We start from the raw sequence: 22656 nt of genomic DNA, 5'->3' as shown, positions 1-22656 counted from the left end.
AAGGCAAAGTATTGCTTGACACATGAAAGATCTCTTGCGCGTGTCGTTTGGTGATGATCGTGCGCTCAGCCGCCACTTTCGTCACGCTTGGCCTCCCAGACCCCAGTCAGAGAGATTATTGGCTTTGGGGTTACCTGAAGTCGCAAGTGTATCGTGATCGACCGACATCTCTAGGGATGCTGAAAGACAACATCCGATGCCAATGACTCACCATAACTCCGGACATGCTTGACAGTGCTGTTCACAACATTATTCCTCGACTACAGCTATTGTTGAGGAATGATGGTGGACATATTGAGCATTTCCTGTAAAGAATGTCATCTATGCTTTGTCTTACTTTGTTATGCAAATTATTGCCATTCTGATCAGATGAAACGCCTTCTGTAGGACATTTTTTGAACTTTTGTATTTTTTTTTTTGTTCTAATGAAAACCCATGTCTTTCCAAGCATGTGTGTCAATTTGTACCTCTCTATCTACATTATTCCGTGATTTATTCAGTTTTCAAATTTATACTAACTTTTTGATCACCCGGTACATCTATATAGCAGATTATATGCATTAGTATATGTAAATTATGTTCAATAATACCTACATGAATTACTGTACTAGTCACAGATAATCATCACCTATGCATCATGTGTATTTCCTATAAGTAGCTTTGCATCTGGCTCTGAGTACCAACTCAATTTGTACTTATTCGTAGCAGATTGCAGCAGCCAGATTCTTGGGTATGGGAAAACACACTGTTGACCGTAAGTGTGTTAGTGTGTTACCTTCCTGTTTCAGGTAACTTCTGTACCCTCATCCACTGCTCTACCACCACTACAATTTCTCCCATTTTTACCTAATTACCACGTTCTTCTTTTAAAATTTGTCTTTCATGAATTTCTTCAACACATTTATGTGTTTATTTTAGGTAGACACAGACTCTGATCATCATGGAGGCGAGATTGTTGCTGAAGTCCTCAAAGCACATGGAGTTAAATACATTTTTACTCTGGTGGGAGGCCACATTTCACCTATACTTGTTGGTGCTGAGAAACTGGGCATCAGAATAGTGGATACAAGACATGAGGTAAGGAATTAGAATATTCTTAACATAAAGTGACTCTGGATCTTGTCAATATTGATACATATTTGCTGCGCTGTAGTAATTTGTGGATGAACCTTGTGCTCTTACCATGTTCGTATAATTCTAAGATTTACACACTATTTTAAAATTTATGTTTGGCATTGTACAAGCTGTATGAAAAAGATTTGGTTTAAAAATTGGGTTATCACTTAACAAAATTTCTAAAGAAGTACTTAATTAGTGCACTATTTTTAAACCATTTCTTGATGCCCAGGTATCATATCTATGATTGTTAGAAGTAGAAGATGGCAAGCTATTCTTATTTTGTGTACACATATTGCTAGTCTGAGCAGTCTAACAATAACAATATTGTGTATAGTATTGTAGTAACCATTATGTAAGTGATCTACACTTTGTGATGACAGATACTGATTTATAGCCATAAGGACCATTGTTAATAATAAACATGCCAGTAAGGTGCACTTATAAAACATTTAAATATTTGTTACTTCTGTTTATCAGTTTTTGTAGGTGCTCAGTATAAAGCACAGAGCACATATGCAGTTCCAGCGTCGTACAAGAAAGGAGAAGTTGTTCCTTCCACATCTCTCCCCACCCCACAGAAACCTACGTGGTAGGCAGAATTCACTGCCTCTGCTCCCTGCATCCCACTGAGTTAGTTACTAAGAAAAAGCACATAAATAATATCACACAATTCTTTATCCACAAATATTTGCTAAATATCAGTGCTACAATTTGTTTTTGAATTATTGTATATTTGTCATATTTTGCTTTAATCTTTTGTTAATAGGTATAAGGCTGGGGTACAATGGAATCTGTCATAATATTAAGAAATAATTATCTCTTACATTACATACATGTTTGGTTAATGCAGGCATCAGCTGTCTTCGCTGCAGACGCAGTTGCGAGGCTATCACAGACAGTTGGAGTTGTTGCTGTAACTGCTGGACCGGGCTTAACAAATACTGTAACTGCTATTAAGAATGCTCAGCTGGCTGAATCTCCAGTTCTTCTGTTAGGTAAAATCTGCAGCAGAGTATTATCTCTAACAACAGAGAAAGTGTTAATATCAATGTGAAATGACCCAAAAATATTTTGTAACACATGTGCTTAAATTTGTAAAGTAACTTTCATACTGTGGCCATGAAATCACTTACTTTAAAATTGTGAGACGGAATTTCTGGTCAGTATTTAATTTCAGGAGGCAAAGTATCAGTGCTGTCAATAAAAATACATGACACTGTCCCAGCTTTTGAAACTAATATTTTGTTCCTCATGGAGGGGAGGAAGGATAGGTAGGGGAGGGTTTAAAAGGTATGGCAGGTTACTCAGGCACCTAAAGCAGGCAGGATTGTGCAGTGTATTTTAATGTGAGCCTATCACCAGTAATGGAAGAGGGTTGAAGACAAAGGGGTGGTGAGATTTAGGAAATGGGGAGAGTTACGGAAAAGTTGCCAGAGCCCCAGGTCAGGGTAGAAGAATCTTACCCTCTCATCCCATTCAGTAAGTCTCCCCTGACCTATGGTTCTGGGTGACTTTCCCATAACTCCCCATTTCGTAAACCTTGCCAGTCCTTCTGCTTCATCCCTCTTCCTTTCCCTTCAATCTTTATGCCAGAAGAAGGAGCAATGACTCCAAAAGCTTGCACACTTCCATTACTTTTAATGTGTTTCCTCCTGCTGCCATTAGATGATTAGAGTTTTTTTATCTGTCCAGTTGTATTATACTTTCAAAAATAAGTTACTTTGTTTCTCGACACTCTGTGAACAAAATTCTCTGTTGAATGTGTCAAATAACTGTGATCCTTCCTGTGCAATGAACATAAAACACAATATAAGGTTCTCCATTTCTACTGTGTATGCAGTGTGGTAACAGTTTATTGTGGCATTAGAAATATATTAAGTGGCTGCAGTTGAGCAACAATAAGTGTTTCCCTATCTTTCCACGAGGTAATAAATATATCCATTTTACATAAAGGTGCAAAGAAGGAAAACACTTTTTTCAAGGTTCTGCTCTCAAAATTGTAAGTTTTATTTTGCTTTGATGTAATATATGCAAAAACTTTTTTTTAGAAGCTGTAATTCAAAATTAGCTTTACCATAAATAGTAACCACATTGATTGTTTTAGTACCTTCAAGTTGAAAAAGTCCTACTCAGAAGAATTCTGACTTACCATACAGTTTCTTTAGTGAATTGTTCACCTATTTCTAAACAGGTATTCTGTCAACAAATTTTTATTGATGCAAAATGTCATATACTTGTTGTCAGTTGCTACATATGACAGAACATCACAATGAACAAAATCTTCTCAATTTTCAGACTATGTTATTTCAAATATAGCACTTGAGCTTTCAGTGGCTATTTGTGCCATGGTCATCAGAAGTAAAGACAACTGACCGCCAGGACTAGCAAGGTTTTCTGCTTATATAAGCAGGATTGCAACATCTTGCACCAATCATAGAGGGCTGAAGTGATGCATGTGTGGAAGACATGTTGGGCAACTTGTAGCAGCCCTGGCCCACGACAGGACTGAGTGACATCAGGTGGCACAAGTGTTTGGCACCACATTTGAAACTGCTCCTCCCACCTCCTTACAAGTGTAACTCATCTACCTTTGCTGTCTTTAGATATCCAGAGCCAGCCTCTGTGCCCTACTCAGTGGTCTGGTCTGAGTTAAAACTGTTGCTGTTTATTCTAATCTCGACCACCTCCTTTATAATGGAATCCCAATATTTTGACACATGAACCAAGACTCTCATCTTTTCAAATTGTACTTTGTGTCTGCTATCCAGGCATTGCTGAGCTATGGCTGATTTATCAAGCTCTCTTTGTTTATCATTTTGCTTGTGCTCAGTACAACTGCAGCTGTACAAATTGTTCACCATATATAGATGCTGCCACATTCGCAATGGACACCATACATGAGGTACATGGAGAGCTATATCATCTTTAACAGGGTGCACCATATTTCTTATCTTATATCTTGGGGGTGGTCTGGAATACTGGTCTCAGTCCATGTCCCTGTAGCACACATCCTAATCTGCTGCTCATTGCCCTACAGTATTTAAGGAAAGCAGCAAGCATGACCTCTTCTGCTGGCTCACAAGGTGTCTTTTGTCAGTGGCACCTAAAGTGTCTGCAATGTCTCCCTTGCCATAACCATTCTTTCTGAACATGCATCACAAATGCTGCAGTTTGGACTATAGGTGGCCATTGTCAGACATAATCTTTGCTCTGTGTGCTTGTGTGTTCAAGACTGCTGTTTTGTGTACAGGGCAGTGAAAATTTTTGACATTCAAGTATCAATCAGTGTGTGTTGGTTTTCTGTACATTAATGCCCAAGCTGGCCTCTTGCCTTCCACTCAACTAAAATGACCAAGAATGGTAGCTTGCCATCCTTCTCCATTATGTGATGGATGAACTGCTGCAGTGCATTTTCACTGTCAGGCCATGTTGTGACAGTGTCATCAGTGTAACTGTAGGAAGCAAGATGGGCACAACATTGAAGAGTTCAGAGCCTGCTCCTCAAACTGCTGTATGAAGAAATTCATGTCTGCTGGAGACAGTGACGTACCTATTGCTGTGCCATCCATCATCTAATAATATTTGTCATGGTACAAGCAGTATGTAGTCATCAGAAGATGATGGAACAACTTGATGATTCTGGATGGCAGCTGTCCTGAGTCAAAATATCCAGTGTGTTTGTACTGCCCCTCATAAAAAGTGACACCACATCCAGTCTACCATTATATCATTTTGGCCTATTTTTATTTTCTTGAGCCTGTCAGCTAATATCTGTGGGTTTACAACATAGTGTTCACAATGTCTCAATTTGAGTGCTAATAACCCTGCCAAATGTTTTTCCAGCCTGTAAGTGAGTGAACTGATTGCATTAACAGTGGGCCTAAGAGGGACATTTTCCTTGTGTATCTTGGCAATCCATAAAGCCTAGGATGTCTAGTGGCGCAAGCCATTATTTTCTTTGACACTTCATCTGGTAATCCACAGTCCTTTAATAACTTCCCTGTCTTTTTGGCAATGGCCTGTGTCGGATCATGACTAAACTAATGGTATGTATCATCTTCTAAAAAAATGTAGCACATTCAGATGGTAGTCTTCAGTGTTCAGAACCACTGTGGCATTTCCTTTGTCAGCTGTCAAGACCACCATGTCCTTGCTCTCATGTAGTAAGTGTAAGCCATGTCATTCCTCCTGACAAATATCAGATTTTGTGGGTTAGCTTTCGCCAGTATACAGCTGGTGATTAGCCTGATGTACTCAGTTGTGTCACACAAGAGATGCTGAATACACTGCTCTATTCCAATAACCGTATCCAATATTGGCAGATATCACAGGACTGGAGAGAAATTAAGGCATCTTTTCAGCACTACCATAGAGTTGTGATCCAGCTCTTGGTTGGAGAGGTTGGCAACAGTTCTATGGCCCTTATCATTCTCCATATCAGTTCCTCTGTGAGTTAAGCAGTCAGTCGATGTTACATTGCTTAGACATTACATTGCTTAGACGGTGTCTTGCACAAACTTGCACATTGTTGTGCTGCCATGGCCATGTCCACCCACTCCCAGACGAATGGCAACAAGGTTGATGACAAAAATTGATGACAATCAAATAGTTTTCTGGCATTAAGCTAAAGCACATACCTTGTCTGCTGTCTCACTGAGGCATGACTAGTCCTCTTCAGAATTATGTCCACTACAGCAGCTCAAATTTGTTGCTTGACTACAGCAAAGTGAGGAATTACCCCCTTGTCTTGGCAGTTTTGTAAATTCACAAGATGTAATATATTTTCCCGCAGTTTTCTAACAGTCTCACACTGTGTGTCGTGTGCTCATCATAGAGGATATATGTGTGTCCTTGGAGTCTTTCACAGCATCATACCTGAAACAAAAGCTTCTCTATTTTTAAGCCATGTCATTCTGAATAAAACACTCAAGCTTTCAGTAGTTTTCTTTGCTAGTGTCATCAGAGGTAAAAACCACTGTATATGGGGCAAGCATGGTTCTACACGTATGTAGGCATGATTGCAGCATTTGGCACAAGTCAGAGGGAGCTAACGTTATTTGAGCATGGAAGGTGAATTAGGCAGATCATAGCAGCTCCAGCTCACCACAGGACTAGGTGATGAGAGGGACCAGCAACATGTTTGAAACTGTTGCTCCCTCCTCCCAACAAGTGCTGATACTTGAAAGCCAGTAGTTTCCACCATTCTGTACACAGGAAGTTCTTAGCGCAACCAAGGCCCGGTGCAAAAAGGTCTGCAAATTCTTCACATAGATGAGAAACACTGTCTGAAGGCACAGTCTGGTTCACTGATAGGACCTGATTTACTATAGACAAGTTAAACAACTGAAATAAATCGAAACCAAACAAGTTCACTGCAGAAGAAGAATGAAGGACGTAAAATGACACAAGTTTTGTTTGTCCCTTGTATGTTGCAAGAAGGCTGCACTGTCCTAACACAGGGAGCCCGTGACCTGAATATGTAGTTAGCTTAACATTTGCGGCACGCAACGGAGGTGTGCCCAGCTGTTTGTACATGTCGTGATTGATCAATGAAACTGCAGCTCCGGTATCGAGCTGGAATGGTATCACTTTGTTGTTAATGTCCAAGTCCACAAAAAGTTTATTGCCCTGCTGACGACAAGAGCGACTGTCTCGTGCAACGTGAACTGACACTGGGACATAATCACTTGTGACTTGACGTGATTTCCGGCGATGTCGACGCACACTGTTGGCGGCACGAACACAGTCACTGTTAGAGAGAGTGGCACTGGGCAGAGTGGAATGAACTACATGAATTTCCATGGGTGAAGTTTCATGAACTGGAGTATCCTTGGGTCGATTTTTATTCCGGCGTGAAGCAAAGGGCCTGGAAGGGTTGTGAGCTTCCGATCGGAGCTTTTTCTGGCAAACACTTTGAACATGTCCTTTTTTATTACAGAAAAAGCAAATAGCTTGGCGTGACGGGCAGTTCTCATGTGAATGTCTAGTAGCACACCGCGGGCATGATTTCACTGCATTTGCTTGCTGGCGCGGTACACGTGGCTGAGAGCCAGGCGGCTTTGGCGCGGCCGGGCACGAGGACTGTTTACTGTTCCGTGCAGCTCGTCCTGCGGGCCGGTTAACCTGGCACATGGGTGGCGAAGTTTCAAATGATTCCTGAGCAAAGTCAAGTGTGTCCTGCCAATCCAATATGTCCATCACTTGTTGAAAGGAGGGATTGACGAGTTTCAAAATCTGTTCCCTTATACGAACATCAGAAACGTTCTGTGCAATAGCATCACGTACCATAGTATCTGAATAAGGGAGTCCACATTGACACTCAAAAGCACAATCCCTAGTAAGGCCTTGCAAAGTTGCAACCCACTCCCTATTAGTCTGACCGGCCGTACGTTTTGTACGAAAGAAGGTATACCTTTTTGCAACTACATTGACTGATTCTTTGAAATATGCATCTAATGCAGACAAAATTTCGTCGTAGGACAGAGTTGCTACATCGTGTCGGGGAAATAATTTCACTATCACACGGTAGGTTTGGACGCCTACGGAGGAAAGGAGAAAAGGCTGCCACTCATTACCTTGAATTCTGTAGGCAGCGAGATGGAATCCAAATTGGTGTGACCACTCTGTCCAGCTTTCCAGTGCCACATCAAAAGGACGAAAAGGTGGTGCAACTGCGTGTTGTGGCTGCGTGAGCGGTGGAGCGGCGGCTGCCGCATCATTTTGCATTGCACGTTGACCCTGGACGAGCTGTCCAAGGGCATCCAGTAAGGCCTGCGTCTGCTGGTTCTGTAAGCGATAAAATTCGGACAGTACATCTGGAGATGGTGGCGAAGCCATTGCACAAGTAAATCAGGGCAGTATAGTTACGAACGCGAATTGGCCTCGTCGCCAACTGCTGTGGATTGGCAAGACAGCCAACCCACTAATAGGAAGCCGAAAGGCACGCGTTTAAGCTTACGCAGGCTGGCGTGAGGTCTGCAACAGGACAAGGAAGTTATAGTAGCAAAGAACGTACATAGCTGCCAGAATACTTAACTTTAATTCATAATTGGTGACCATCGCTCGTGACGGTACATGTTTTACAGCATCAATAGTGACTGGTAATGGCGCCTTGCTAGGTCGTAGCAAATGCCGTAGCTGAAGGCTATGCTAACTATCGTCTCGGCAAATGAGAGCATAATTTGTCAGTGAACCATCGCTAGCAAAGTCGGCTGTACAACTGGGGCGAGTGCTAGGAAGTCTCTCTAGGCCTGCCGTGTGGCGGCACTTGGTTTGCAATCACTGATAGTGGCGACACGGGTGTCCGACGTATACTAACGGACCGCGGCCGATTTAAAGGCTACCACCTAGCAAGTGTGGTGTCTGGCGGTGACACCACAGATTGTGTTCTTGTTTGGTAGTCTGCCATCTTTTGACAACATTGACAAGGAATTTTGTAGATGGCAGATGTATGAGGGCCAATGTTATCTTTCAGTGGCAGTTAAAAGGTGAATATGTTATTACATTTCTTCAGCACTTAGAATATATTTCCCATTATTGTATCTTAAAATGGTAGCTATATTTACCACTACATGACGTCTTTGATATTCAGATGTGAAACTCTGTCTCTAATGCCCTCATCTTAACAAAGTCTGAAGTTTGTTGTGAGCAGGTTTTAAAAATATCTGGTTGGGGCTCAGGCTTTTGGTGTGTCGGATTGAATTTATTATGTGCCATGGTCTTTTCAGTATAAAAGAAAATGTGCAAGGTAGTGGTGACTGTGGCTATTTATGTATTTGGTATGTCTAGATTGGCTTTGAAGTGACAGGGAACTGGTAGGGTGAGTGGTAAGGTGCTAGGCCAATAAAAGAATATAAAATTTTAACAAAAATTTATTAACATTAAGAGTGACAGAATAAACAAATAGTAAAACTTAATGTGGAAGCTCCAATGGTTCTTGAGAAAGTGCTGTGCAAGGCAGAATAAATAAATATTCTCCACTGAGAAAGTAATTTAGAAAGACAGGTGGTTACTGTTCTTTTAGCAGCACACACAAATACAAGCTTAATAGCAACATGAACTGCTCATGGCAATATTTCAATAAACATAGTATTCCAAAATTTTGAAAATGACCGAGGCCTTCTGGCAAATGAAAAAATAATGATTAAAAAAATTACAACCAATGGCCAATTATAAGTTTTTCGGAATTGGGATGCCTCAAAATTTTACTTGACATACACAGGACCTCAGACTGGAATATAGGCGAGGCCCACGTAGGATAAGAAAGGAAGTCAGAATTTACCAACAACAGCCAGGTGCAGGTTAGAGACTGAAAACCATCTCACGATAGTACTACTAAAGATTTATTTTAGTGTTTTTAACCAAAAGGAACTGCAATCAGCAGCCATTTACAAGTGGGCTTAGAACAAGCACCTTAGAGCAATAATAAGCAAAAATGTAGTAGCAAATACGTACCACTAATGGGACCTTACAACCTAGATAATTAAGTAAAATGCCTTGTGGCACCAAAGTAATAAATCAGGTAAGATGCCATGTGACAACAAGATTTTTAAAAATAAAAGACATTCTTGATAATAAATAACAAAAGGGTTAGCAGTTAATGTGGAATGACCAGGAATGGAAACAGAAAATCCTTAAATTAACTTTCGCCCACAGGGGCAGCAAAGTGAGGCAGAACAATAGATAACAACAGAAAATGGTGAATGTATCACAAAGGGTCAAGCTCACCATAAATGTGGCTCAGTCATTCAAAATTGCAATAGAAGCACACAGATTTGACTTGCTGGCCAGCTGCTTTAATAGAAGGAGACAGATGCCTTCATTAGCCACGGCATTCAGAAATTAAAATGGTACATCTTTGTTTTGAATTAGCTGTCAATTGAGGTGCCTGATAGTAGGCACATAGGACTACACAACGAGGCCCCCTTCTGGGCTTGTTTACCATGTATGTCCAACAACATTAACAACAACAACAACAAAATAATAATAATAATAATAATAATATCATCCTCCATTGTTAAATTTGTTCATTCGTCTGTTTTGGCTGTGTGTGTGAGTGTGTGTGTGTGTGTAGATTGGTATCAGTTTTTGTGCTCTCTCATGGAGATTCTTCACTACTTACCTTCCCAGACCGTTCTCTTGTGTAGAGAAATTGTATAGCAAAATTCTGCGTTATGTCCTGGAGAAGTCTCTGAAATGAGACCTCTAATAATAACATCCCAATTTTGGCATCATACTTAGTGTGTTCTCTATGCTTAACTCACCATTAACCAGCATGACAAGATATGAGCAGGTTGGCTTGTAAGAGAATCGCACAGTCATGTACTTCGAGCCATATAGACTAATCTGGTGGTAATTCTGAAATACACCAAATAAAACACCAAAATTTTATTTGTAGTTGAAAGCCAATACCAGCTATATTGGAAAACCGTTCCACCTCATAATAATATGGCCATCTGCCACTTTCCTGCAATCTCTCTAGATGAATTGCTATTGGCACTTGAATTGCTGTTGGAATATTTATTTTAGAACTAAAGTGCCATTACACATAAAAAACACAAAACTTGGCAGCTCACTCTTCTATGTAGGACAAACATAGCAGTAGCACAGCAATTTATTTCACCATTTTACTCTTCAGTTCATTATGTCACAGTACATAGTGGCTCAATTAAGTTAACAGACAACAGATCGCTAAATGATACCATTACACGGAAATACTCAGTAAACTGTGTATTGTATTGATAAAAACTGGGAATACATCATGAAGGCATTAAGTAGTTGCTTGTTAGATATTCCTTCCCCTCTTTCATGTTGACTAGTTTCAGCATCCTTTGTAGTTTACAATTTTCCTATATCCAAGAGAGCACTTCGTATGAATATTCCTCCAGTGCCTGTATAACTCATACGAAAATGGTTTATACCTGGTCATATAGTCACTCTTTGCTCCTCTGCATTAGGACTTAAGCTGTTATTTTATATAAAATATACACCATCATCAGTCCATTTTTGGAAAGCGAATGAAACGTGTGTGTGTGTGTGTTTTTTGCATGACTTGTAGTTAAAGAGCAGCTTACTGTATAATTTGTTAGCCATACACATGCTGTTTTCAACATGAAACTATATCATGACTTGACCTGAATTCTCATTTATTTCAGGAGGAGCTTCTGCAGGACTCTTAAAAGGACGAGGGGCTCTGCAGGATATTGATCAGATGTCATTGTTTACCCCACTTTGCAAATTCTGTGCTGCAGTGTCAGCAGTTCGTGACATTGCTCCAACTCTAAGGCAGGCATTAAAAGAGGCACAGTCAGGAACCCCAGGTACTGCATGAAGTATGAAATGAAACTGAGTCACATTAGCTACCATCTGTTATGGCTGTGAAGTTATTTTTCTGACATTTTGTTCTCAGTTGTAAATTATGCATATACTACTTTATGCTGTAAAAGCCATACTGCAAGAGAAAAGAAATCATATGTTCAGGATATAGTTTACCACTGAACTTACAGCAACATAAAATGGCTGCTACTGTCTTAAGTATACAAAATAAAAATGATTGCCCTCAAAAGCTTAATGGAAAGAACAAGCAAAGAAAATCTGGTATGATGAAAGGTGGATATGTGACTTGAACTCTGAGTTAGAAGAGAGGCAACAGATAAAGGGAAAAACGAAATGCAGACTTTTTCTGTTACCTCCTCCTAACACTATATTTTCTGTTTTTAGTTTCACCTCATTAAGAAGGAAATTTTTGTTATAATGTCTTGGAATTTAAAACCTTCCAACTTGGTTTTCCACATATAAAATACTTTTTTCTCTAACGTAATTTGTTGCTTCTGTTTATTCACTTTGTTGCCTGTAAATTGGTAAAACATTACTATAAGTACATAAAACTGGTCTTTGAGACATTTGTTTTTGTTGAAAGAATGAAAATGGATAAAATCCACAGTTATGAAACTATTGAAAGTTTCCCATTACTTATTATTTTGGGGAATATTTATGCCAGAACTACTTCACAGAAATGGAGGAACATGTGCTAAGGATGGCCTGTGTGAGTGCAGTATGGAGTGAAAGGTGAGATGAATGAAGCAGGTGACTGGCTGCAGCCAAGAATAAAATGTAGGCCTCATAAGACTATAGCACACATTCATAGAAAACCAACTCGAGATGGGAACATATTAGATATCTTGGCTGCAAACAGACCTGATCATTTTGAGGAAGTTAATCTGGAAGACGGTATTAGCGACCATAATGTCGTCGTGGCTTCTATGTCAGTGGAAGATGCAAAAAAAAAAAGAGTTTTCTTGTTTGGGAAAGCAAGTAAAAGTGTCATTAATGAATATCTTCATAGTCAGCTCCAAGCATTCACTACGGGACACAAAGATACTGAGCATCTTTGGTTGGAATTTAAAGGTATTGTCCACCACATGCTAGAGAAATATGTGCTTAGCAAAAATATAGGGGAGGGAAAGGATCCACCTTGGTTCAACAAACATATTAGGAAGTTGCTGAGAAAGCAGAGAATTTTGCACAGTCATTTTAAACGTAGTCACTGCCCCGCTGACAAACAGAAATTATGCAAAATGAAAGCATCTGTCAAAAGGTCAATGGGAGATTCTTTTAACGAAATTGAAAGCAATATTTTATCTGCAGATTCTAAAAATAGCCCCAAAAAATGTTGGTCATATGTAAAATCTATGAACGCTACAAATAATTCAATATGTTCTCTTGCCGACAGTATGGGTAATGTAACAGATGATGATAAACAGAAGGCCAAAATTCTAACCATAGCTTTCAAAAACTCATTTATGGTAGAGGACTGCAGCACCATTCCTCCTTTCAATTATTGAACAAACACGAGGGTGGCTGACATAGTGTTTAGCATATCTGGGATTGTAAAACAGTTAAGATCCTTAGACGCGAGGAGGCATCTGGCCCAGACAGTATCCCCGTAATATTTTATGTTGACTATGCTACGCCAGCCATGGTGGCCAAGCGGTTCTAGGCACTTCAGTCTGGAACCACGCGACTTCTACGGTTGCAGGTTCGAATCCTGCCTCAGGCATGGATGTGTGTGATGTCCTTAGGTTAGTTAGGTTTAAGTAGTTCGAAGTTCTAGGGGACTGATGACCTCAGCTGTTAAGTCCCATAGTGCTCAGAGCCATTTGAACCATTTGACTATGCTACAAATATAGCACCATTCTTACCCATCATCTGTCAGAGATCATTGTAACAGTGGAAAGTTCCATGGGACTGGAAGAAGGCCTAGCTCATAGCAATCTATAAAAAGGGTAGACAATCAGATGCACATAATTACCAGCCAATTTCACTGACATCGATTTGTTCTAGAATCATGGAACATATTTTGCATTCAGACATAATGACCTTTCTAGACTCTGAGAAGCTCATCTGCAGAAACCATCTCGGTTTTGGGAAACAGCAGTCATGCAAGACACAGCTGGCCCTCTTTGTACATGATATACAACAGGCTCTAGATACCAGCTCCCAGGTTGATGCCATATACCTAAACTTTAGAAAGGCATTCAACTTAGTTCCGCACTGTCGCTTGCTCCAAAAAATGCACCTGTACGGTCTATCCAATGACATGTGCGGTTGGATAGAAAGTTTTCTAACAGGCAGTGAGCAGTATGTCGTCCTGAATGGGGAGACTTCAACACAAACAAGCATAACGTCAGGTGTGTCCCAGGGCAGTGTAATAGGTCTGCTGCTTTTTACGATTTACATAAACGATCTGGTTGACGGTATTGACAGCGGCATTAGACTGTTTGCCAATGATGCTCTAGTTCACAAGAAAGTAGTATGACACGAAAGTTGTGAACAAATCAATTAGGATTTGCAGAAAATAAATGGGTGGTGTAATGACTGGCAGTTATCTCTCAATATTAGTAAGTGTAACCTACTGTGTAAAACGAAGTGAAAATGCCCATTAATGTACGAGTACAAAATAAATGCTCAGTCTTTGGAAGCGGGAACATCCATCAAGTATCTGGGTGTGACTGTTTGAAATAGTCTCAAATGGAACGATCAGATTACGCAAGTAATGGGTAAGGCAAACTCTAGATTGCAGTTTATTGGTAGAATCCTGAAGCAATGTAGTCCTTCAACAAAGGAAATTGCTTATAATACATTAGTTCGTCCAGTCTTAGAGTATTGTTCGTCTGTATGGGACCCTTACAAGTTGGATCTGATTCAAGAGACTGAGAAGGTCCAAAGAAGAGTGGCAAGATTCGTGACTGATACATTTAGCCATCGCGAGAGTGTTACAGATCTCATAGAAAGTTTGAAGTGGGACACACTTGCAGTTAGATGACATGCTCACTAAATTTCAAAATCCGATCTTCCCTGAGGATGTAGAGCATATATTAGTACCACCAACTTTCAAATCTCACAATGATCACCATTCAAAGAGTTTTTCCCCCGCGCGAGCCACGAGTGGAACAGGAGGAGGGGGGGGGGGGGGGGGGGGAGGGGAGTGAGTATATGGTATATGACTTTGGCGCAAATAGTGCCCTCCGCCACACACTACTTGGTATCTAGCAGAGTATATATATGTAGATGTATGTATATGTAGAAGAAATGCTTTAGCCACAAAGAATAAGGAGACATCTGACAGTAAAAATAATAACTGGGAGTACTCAGTAGATTTTACTATAATTGTATGCTATAAAGTTTGTAGGATTCCACAGTGAATTGCAAATATCTAATGTGACATTTTAAACATTTTCGTGCAAATTTTTGTGTGACACAAATGCTTATACACTTATGAGCCAAGACATTATGACTACTTGCTTAATAGCTTGTTTGTCCATCTTTGGAATGAAATACATCACTGATTCTGCATATCAGCTCTGTGGCATTAGATGCCTACACACAGGTCATGTAATTTTCATAAGTAATGAGCCACTGATTTGCGTACGCGATGACGGTGCCTGATAGTGACCAAGATTGGTTCCATAACATTTATATCATGCGTGATAGTGTTACGGAGATGTTTAGCAAACTCAAGTGGCAGACTCTCCAAGAGAAGTGCTCTGCATCCCAGTGTAGCTTGCTGTCCAGGTTTCGAGAGGGTGCGTTTCTGGATGAGGTATCGAATATATTGCTTCCCGCTACTTATACCTCCCAAGGAGATCATGAATGTAAAATTAGAGAGATTCAAGTGCGCACAGAGGCTTCCTGGCAGTCGTTCTTCCTGCGAACCGTATGGGACTGGAACAGGAAAGGGAGGTAATGACAGTGGCATGTAATGTGCCCTCTGCCACACACCGTTGGGTGGCTTGCGGAGTATAAATGTAGATGAGATGTAGAAGTTTGCTCACTGAAACATCAACATAAGTTTACAATGGTGCTCCTCAAACCACTGTAGCATGCTTCTGGCTCCAAGACCTGGACAATTATACTGCTGAAAGTGACGTCACTGTCAGGGAAGACGTCAAGCATGAAGGGTGGAGGTGGTTCACAGCTGTCAGTGTCTCTTCGATTACTACCACAGGTCCCGTGCAAGGGCAGGAGAATGTCTCCCATAGCACAATAATACGACTCCCACCAGTCTGTGTCCATGGTGCACTGCACATTTTGAGCCACCGTTCACCTCGATGGCGATGTTTGTGGAGACGATCAGTGACCTAGTGTAGCTAAAATGTGATTCTCCCTAAAAGCCCACATGTTTCCACTGATGAACAGTCAAATCTCGATGGTCCCGTTCCCACTGCATCATAATTGACAATGTTACTGGGTCAGCATGTGAACACGAAGGGGTGGTCTGTTGCAGAGCTCCATGTTCAACAATGTACAATGAACGGTGTGCTCTGAAACACTTGTGCATGCACCAGCATTGTGCTCTTTCAGCAATCTATCCTACTTTACAGAGCAGACAAGTCTCTGGACACCACGTCCTGTGAAGAGTACTAGATGTCCAACCGTTTAGCGCCTAGTGGTAGTTCTACTGTCCTTCTATCTCATTCCATAGATGTTCACAACTGTAGTATGTGAACATTCGACCAGTTCACCATTTTCAAGATAATCATTAGCAGACTCTGCGTAATAATAGTCTACCCTTTGTCAAAGTTACTTATCTCAATGGATTTCCCCATTTGCAGCCCATATCTTCGCTAGGCTGATCCTCCGTCCGTGTCTGCCCCAATTACACACTTTTGTTACCGTGTCACATGCCCCCAACACCACCAGGCAGTGTCCAAAGTTGCTGTGGGCAGTAGTTATAATGTTTTGGCTTATTAGTTTACCTATACACAAGGGGGTTACATTGTAGCAGCATACATTTGTTTATGTCCAAATGCTGTTTTTGATGCTATTTTGGATTCAAATTTTATGTAGAAACTATATCTAGGAATTAAATGGAGAACTATTCACAAGAATACCATGTGACAAATGTAATAGCAAGAGATCATACCTATGTGATACTCAAGACAAAATGTAGAATTACACTAAGAGCCAAAGAAACTGATACAACTGCCTAATATGTAGGGCCCCTGCCAGCACACAGAAGTGCCACAACAAGATGTGGCATGGACTCAACTAATGTCTGAAGTAGTGCTGTAGGGAACTGACACCATGACACCTATAAGGATGTCCATAAATCCATAAGAGTACGAGGGGTGGAGATCTCTTCTGAACAGCATATTGCAAGGCATCCCAGATATGCTCAATAATGTTCATGTCTACAGAGTTTGGTGACCAGCAGAAGTACTTAAACTCAGAAGAATGTTTCTGGAACCACTCTGTAGCAATTCTGGACATGTGGGATGTTGCATTGTCCTGCTAGAATTGCCCAAGTCTGTCAGAATGCATAATGGACATGAATGAATTCAGGTGATCAGACAGGATGCTTACGTACATATCACCTGTCAGAGTCATATCTAGACATATCAGGGGTCCAATATCACTCCAACTGCACCAGCCCCACACCACTACAGAGCCTCCATCAGCTTGAACAGTCCTCTGCTGACATGCAGGGTCCATGGATTCATGAGGTTGTCTCCATACCCGTTCATGTCGACAGTGCAATGTCAGTGTTGACAAGTCCAGGTGAGGTGTAAAGCTTTATGTCTTGCAGTCATCAAGGGTACACAAGTGGGCCTTCAGATCTGAAAGCCCATATTGATGATGTTTCCTTGAATGGTTTGCATGCTGACACTTGTTGATGGCCCAGCATTGAAATCTCCAGCAATTTGTGGAAGGTTTGCACTTCTGTCATGTTGAACAATTCTCTTCAGTTGTCATTGGTCCCGTTCTTGCAGGATCTTTTTCTGGTCACAGCGATGTCAGAGGTTTGATGTTTTACCAGATTCCTGATATTCACAGTACACTCAGTTAAATCTTGATAACCTGTCATTGTAGCAGCTGTAACCGATCTAACAACTGCACCAGATGCTTGTTGCCTTATATAGATGTTGCCAACCACAGTGCCGTAATTTGCCTGTTTACGTATCTGTATTTGAATATGCTTGCTTATATCAGTTTCTTTGGTGCTTCAGTGATGATAAAAAGCATAAAAAGAGACATGTACAAAACAGACTGTGGATAAACAGAATTACACAGGTGGCTTTCCTTGTGAGCAAGGAGTTATTTTTTACATTCTGAATGCTGAAGGCAGTTCAGTACTGATATCTTATTTTTCTGCTTGCATGTCTTTCTTCCATATAGCAGTTGTTTCTGTATTAACAGAAGCCAAGTAGACATTCCGTTCACCTTACAGTGTGTAAATAAATGATTCAGTTATATGGAACATGCTTGTTTCACATGGAAATAAACAAAACAGTCAAAGACACACAGTCCCTTCTGATATGTGACACAACTGATTTTCTTTGATGGGGAGTTTAGATTGATGTATTATGGGTTTGGTGTGTCTCTTGTTGCTCTGAAAAGTATGTTCATTTTGAGTAAAGTTGATAAGCTTTTGAGTTACATTTTATATGATCCTGTTTTGTTAATTACTGTTCATTTATCAAATTCCAGGTGGTGATGTGTGTATTACTCTCATCTGTTGCATTTTTCCCATTTCTTGTTGAATGAGAGAAATTGACTGATGCATATTATTTACAGGTCCTGTTTTTGTGGAACTTCCTGTAGATGTGCTATATCCATACAAACTTGTTAAGAAAGAAGTTGCATCAGGTACAAAACCAGGGAATATATTGGCAAAGGCTATCAACTGGTATGTGACTTCATCACTCAGACTAAATTGCTGCATGAAATACTATGTCTTCATAGCTGAATAAGTTTGATTTTTGCTTCAGTAGTCTAGCTGCCATTTGTACAATGTACTAAATTGTTGATTTAGAATGGTTTTTAAAGCCAGTGAACTTTTTACTATGTTTTGAACAAGTTATTTGTGTCCAGAATGAATTGCCACTCTGCAGCAGAGTATTCATGGATTTGAAACTTCCTGCCAGATTAAAACTGTGTGCCGGATAGGGACTGGAACCTGGGACCTTTGCCTTTCAGGGCAAGTGCATGACTCACAACGTGCCCTCACAGCTCTACTTCCAGCAGTACCTCATCTCCTACCTTAGTCTGTCAGGAGGTTTCAAATCAGTGACACTCTGCTGCAGAGCGAAAGCTAATTTTGGAAACACTCCCCCTGGCTATGGCTAAGCCATGTATCCACAATATCCTTTCTTCCAGGAGTGCTATACTCCAATTAAAATTACTCTCTGATTGAGAGATGGTAGTAGTGGGGAACAATGTAACAAATTATCTAAAGAATTGGAGAAAATTGTATGGTGTGAACACAACTGAATTATTGATAACCGACGGACCACTAATGGATGCACAGCAGTTATATCTAAATCACTTTCACTATCATCTGTGTAATCAGTAGAACTGCTGTCAGAATTAAGTGAAGGAAGTTGTTCCATGTTATTATCGACTATAAATTCATTCTCCCATGCTTTCGTCATTTCTTCCTTCACGTGCCTTGCAAAATTATGCCAATCTGGTGATGAAGTGTGGTTCATAACATAATATGTCAATCTTTCTACTTCTGTCGGCATAAATTTTTGTTGTTCCTTGCCACATAACCCGTAACTTGAGCCCACAAGAGTTCACTGGAATTGAAATGCCATTGATGTGATGGATAGTTCATCAAAACATGTAGAGGTAAATGTGCTTTATTCTGAGCCATGAAATTCTCTCTTTCTACAGTCATCTGACATGAGAATGTTTTCCTGTTGTAGCCAGTTGACAGTATTGTTTTCTGGAAGTTACTGTAGGCACCTTATAAACAATAGTCAAATGAAATGAGATGTTGTCCATAACTATTACTGAAGATGTGAATATGTTTTTGATGGCTCTTTGATATCAACAAGAGCTTCAGAATGTGTCACAGATTCAAATTCTGTATTCCTTTAGGTGAGACAAATCTCCATTGCATTTTAATGCAGCAATCAACAACTAAAACCAATGAAGAATAACTTATATAAATTCTCAGCTTTTTATGTTCATGGATGTAGAAATAAAATGGAAATGTTTACTACATTGTTAAAAGGGTTGTATTAACTAAAATGAGAGCTATTAATTTTGTGACTGCATTACTATGTGAACATAGTTTTCTTAGAAAAAATAACAGTAAGCTTAAATAAAAGATTGAATGTGTATTTCAATTCAACATTTTTGTTAACAGTCTAGTGCTTTGCTTTTATGTTAATGTGTCCAACAGACAATTCCATTTCATTTAATCCCACTGCAGCACACTGTAACTGTAATGCGAACTTAAATTGCAGATGCCACTGATGTGATAAATTGTGTAAGAACCAGAAACATGAAACATGAATTTGGTATAATACACAGGGAGAACTTGGATTAGCTGCACAGTGGCACACTGTAAATATATAAAAATTATATTTGCTGCACATTGTAGTGGCCGTGTGGTTCTAAGCGCTTCAGTTTGGAACCGCATGTCCGCTACGGTCGCAGGTTCGAATCCTGCCTCAGGCATGGATGTGTGTGATGTCCTTAGGTTAGTTAGGTTTAAGTAGTTCTAAGTTCTAGGGGACTGATGACCTCAGAAGTTAAGTCCCGTAGTGCTCAGAGCCATTTGAACCAAGCTCCACATTGTAGTGAGGTATGGCTCTCCTTTCATCCTTAAAAACAATTTTGTTGTGATGGTTTTCCACTGCAAGCTCTCAGGATTAACTGCTGTAGGTCTCTTGATTTCAGAAGTCATAAGTGTGACCACTAAAGGCAAGCTACAATGTGAGACTTTTAATGAAATAATAAAATGAAAATAAAATGAATCGAAAATGGATTTGCAAATGTGGGGATGGAAATGTTGCTTTATATATTTTTGTTATCTTTTCTTTCAATACGAACTTTGTTGTAGAGCCCCTTATTTACGTGTGGTAATAAAAATTCATTTAGACAGAATTAAGCACATTTAAAATTACGTGAACCTTCAACCCTCTCATGCTGATAAATTCATACTAACTGATTAAGAACATTTAGTTGAAAATTGTATAAATTAAATTTTTTTTACGTATTTCGGCCTGGGCACACATTTTCTAAATGCAGTGTGTGTTTTTTTACTGAATTCTTTCCCGGCGTTAGCCATGGAACACAAGACTGTCTCTGTTAGCATAAATTGGTTAAATATTGCCAAGCCGACCTGAACGTTTAATTATCGTTGACAAAACACACTTCACTATACGTTTAAGTTATTTGCTTTAGAAATTGAAAGAACCAACAGATTGTTAAACTTCAACGTTAACTATCGGCCTATGAATGCACAAATGTGAAACCAGTAATAAATTCCGTCAGTCTCAGGATTGCTGTATAAGAAAAATATTTTCGTAATTCACTGCTAATTTTATCTGCTCCCGATTTACGGGTTTGGTTAATTTTTCTTAGCGGAACAATTTTTTAAATGTGCCGCCGCTGCAAATCGTTCGGTCACGGCACAGCCCAGCAACACCAACGATAATTGCTAAAAATGCTGAAAATTCTTTAAAGAAATATTATAGATGAGGGCAAGCTAATTTACATTAGTAATACACAATTTTGATAAATTATAATGTATTTAGACCACCACAATAATTCAACTTACATTACTTTGTAATTTCTCCTCTAATGGTGGCTAAAGATAGATATAGACAAAAGAAGTCTACTCATTCATAAAATGCTGTGTCACAGGTTCCTCTCTCTCTCAGCTCTCGAGGAAGACGACAAAGAATGCACATTATGTATTCCTATGTATACCACTGCCGACCGTTAATGTCTCTTTGCAATCTTCCAACATTACTCCCCTCTGTGGCTGTATTTTACATTTTTCTTATCGCAGATATTAACATATTTTGTAATTACATTATGAGTATAGAAATATTACAGTCATAAATACATTGAGAATATTATTACAGAAAATATTACAATAATAACTAATGTCCTTTATACAAAATTAAATAATATTTTTTTTGTTAAACAATTACAGTACATACGAATTGCTTCATAGCATACATAGTACAATTAAATGTCATTTCCTTTGATTAATAGTGTGTGTGCTGCCAGGGAACATTACAGACTATAAGTCGTGAAAGTATTGAAGCTTTTAACCAAATAGTTTATTTATGATTATGTGGTAGAGATTGTGAATCTGACATTTTTCTTTTCAATGTTTTTGTGCACAAACTAAAATGTTTACCAAAGGCTAACTTCAGCAGCATATGCACTTTTGCTTTATTTCCCAGTGATCTCGGAAATTGCTAAATATTTTTACTGTGTCACTATGGAAAATGCATAAACCACTGCATATTTGGTGGTCCTTCCCCTTCTCGCCCACCCTTGTGACCAGCTCTGCGTATCCCTCTCCCAACTGTGTAGACTGTGTCACTTGGCAAGGGTCTGCCTTTCGTGCCCATGGATCAGGCGACACAGCAAGCACAAGGAGCCCAAGAAACAGCTGTAATTGGCTGATGCCCAACTGCTACCACTGGACTCTTGGAAACATCAATCATAAAGTAATTTTAATATGAGTATAGTCCTGTGACGTAAGCAGGACAACTTCTGTGAAGTTTTAAAGGCAGGAAATGAGGTACTGGCAATGTAGAGCTATGATTGTGCATTGTGAATTGTGCTTGGATTGCTCAGTTGGCAGAGCATTTTACCCTGAAGGGCAAAGGTCCCAGGTTCGAGTCTTGGTCCAGCACACAGTTTTAATGTGACAGGAAGTTTCAAGTAAACTCCTGATCAAAAGTGGACAACTGGTTATATGATACCAACTTAATTTGATAACTCAATTTTTATGGATTATTAAATGTGATAAGGAATTATTTTACATTCAGCATAGTTACTATGATATTATAATGATAATGACACTCTCAATACAGACCCAAGCAGTTGATGCAGCTGCTCTACCCACTGCCTGCAAAAGATCTGTTAGAGTAACCAAGTCAAAAGAACTGGATAATACAATAAATATTACAGGACTTGGGAGGATCAAAAATCAGTGACAAGAAGCAGTGTCTATCATGCAGGACTGAAAGCCATAATAGAGAGAAGGCCTTTATGAACAAT

At 39.7% G+C, this 22656-nt stretch overlaps 1 protein-coding gene across 1 annotated transcript in view; it reads left to right on the top strand.

Moving 5' to 3' along the window:
* Nucleotides 1–22656, top strand: part of LOC124721220 (2-hydroxyacyl-CoA lyase 2-like) — a 94197-nt gene that overhangs the window by 25186 nt on the left and 46355 nt on the right. Inside the window, exons 2-5 of the mRNA XM_047246074.1 lie at nucleotides 919–1077; nucleotides 1970–2114; nucleotides 11274–11438; nucleotides 18196–18307. Coding sequence (XP_047102030.1) covers nucleotides 919–1077; nucleotides 1970–2114; nucleotides 11274–11438; nucleotides 18196–18307 — 581 coding nt within the window. The remainder of the gene's footprint in view (nucleotides 1–918; nucleotides 1078–1969; nucleotides 2115–11273; nucleotides 11439–18195; nucleotides 18308–22656) is intronic.

This window comes from Schistocerca piceifrons, chromosome X (assembly GCF_021461385.2).
Source record: "Schistocerca piceifrons isolate TAMUIC-IGC-003096 chromosome X, iqSchPice1.1, whole genome shotgun sequence".
NCBI classification, from domain to species: domain Eukaryota; kingdom Metazoa; phylum Arthropoda; class Insecta; order Orthoptera; family Acrididae; genus Schistocerca; species Schistocerca piceifrons.
Note: the sequence above shows the minus strand (reverse complement) of the source record. Positions and strands in the feature narration are given on the sequence as shown.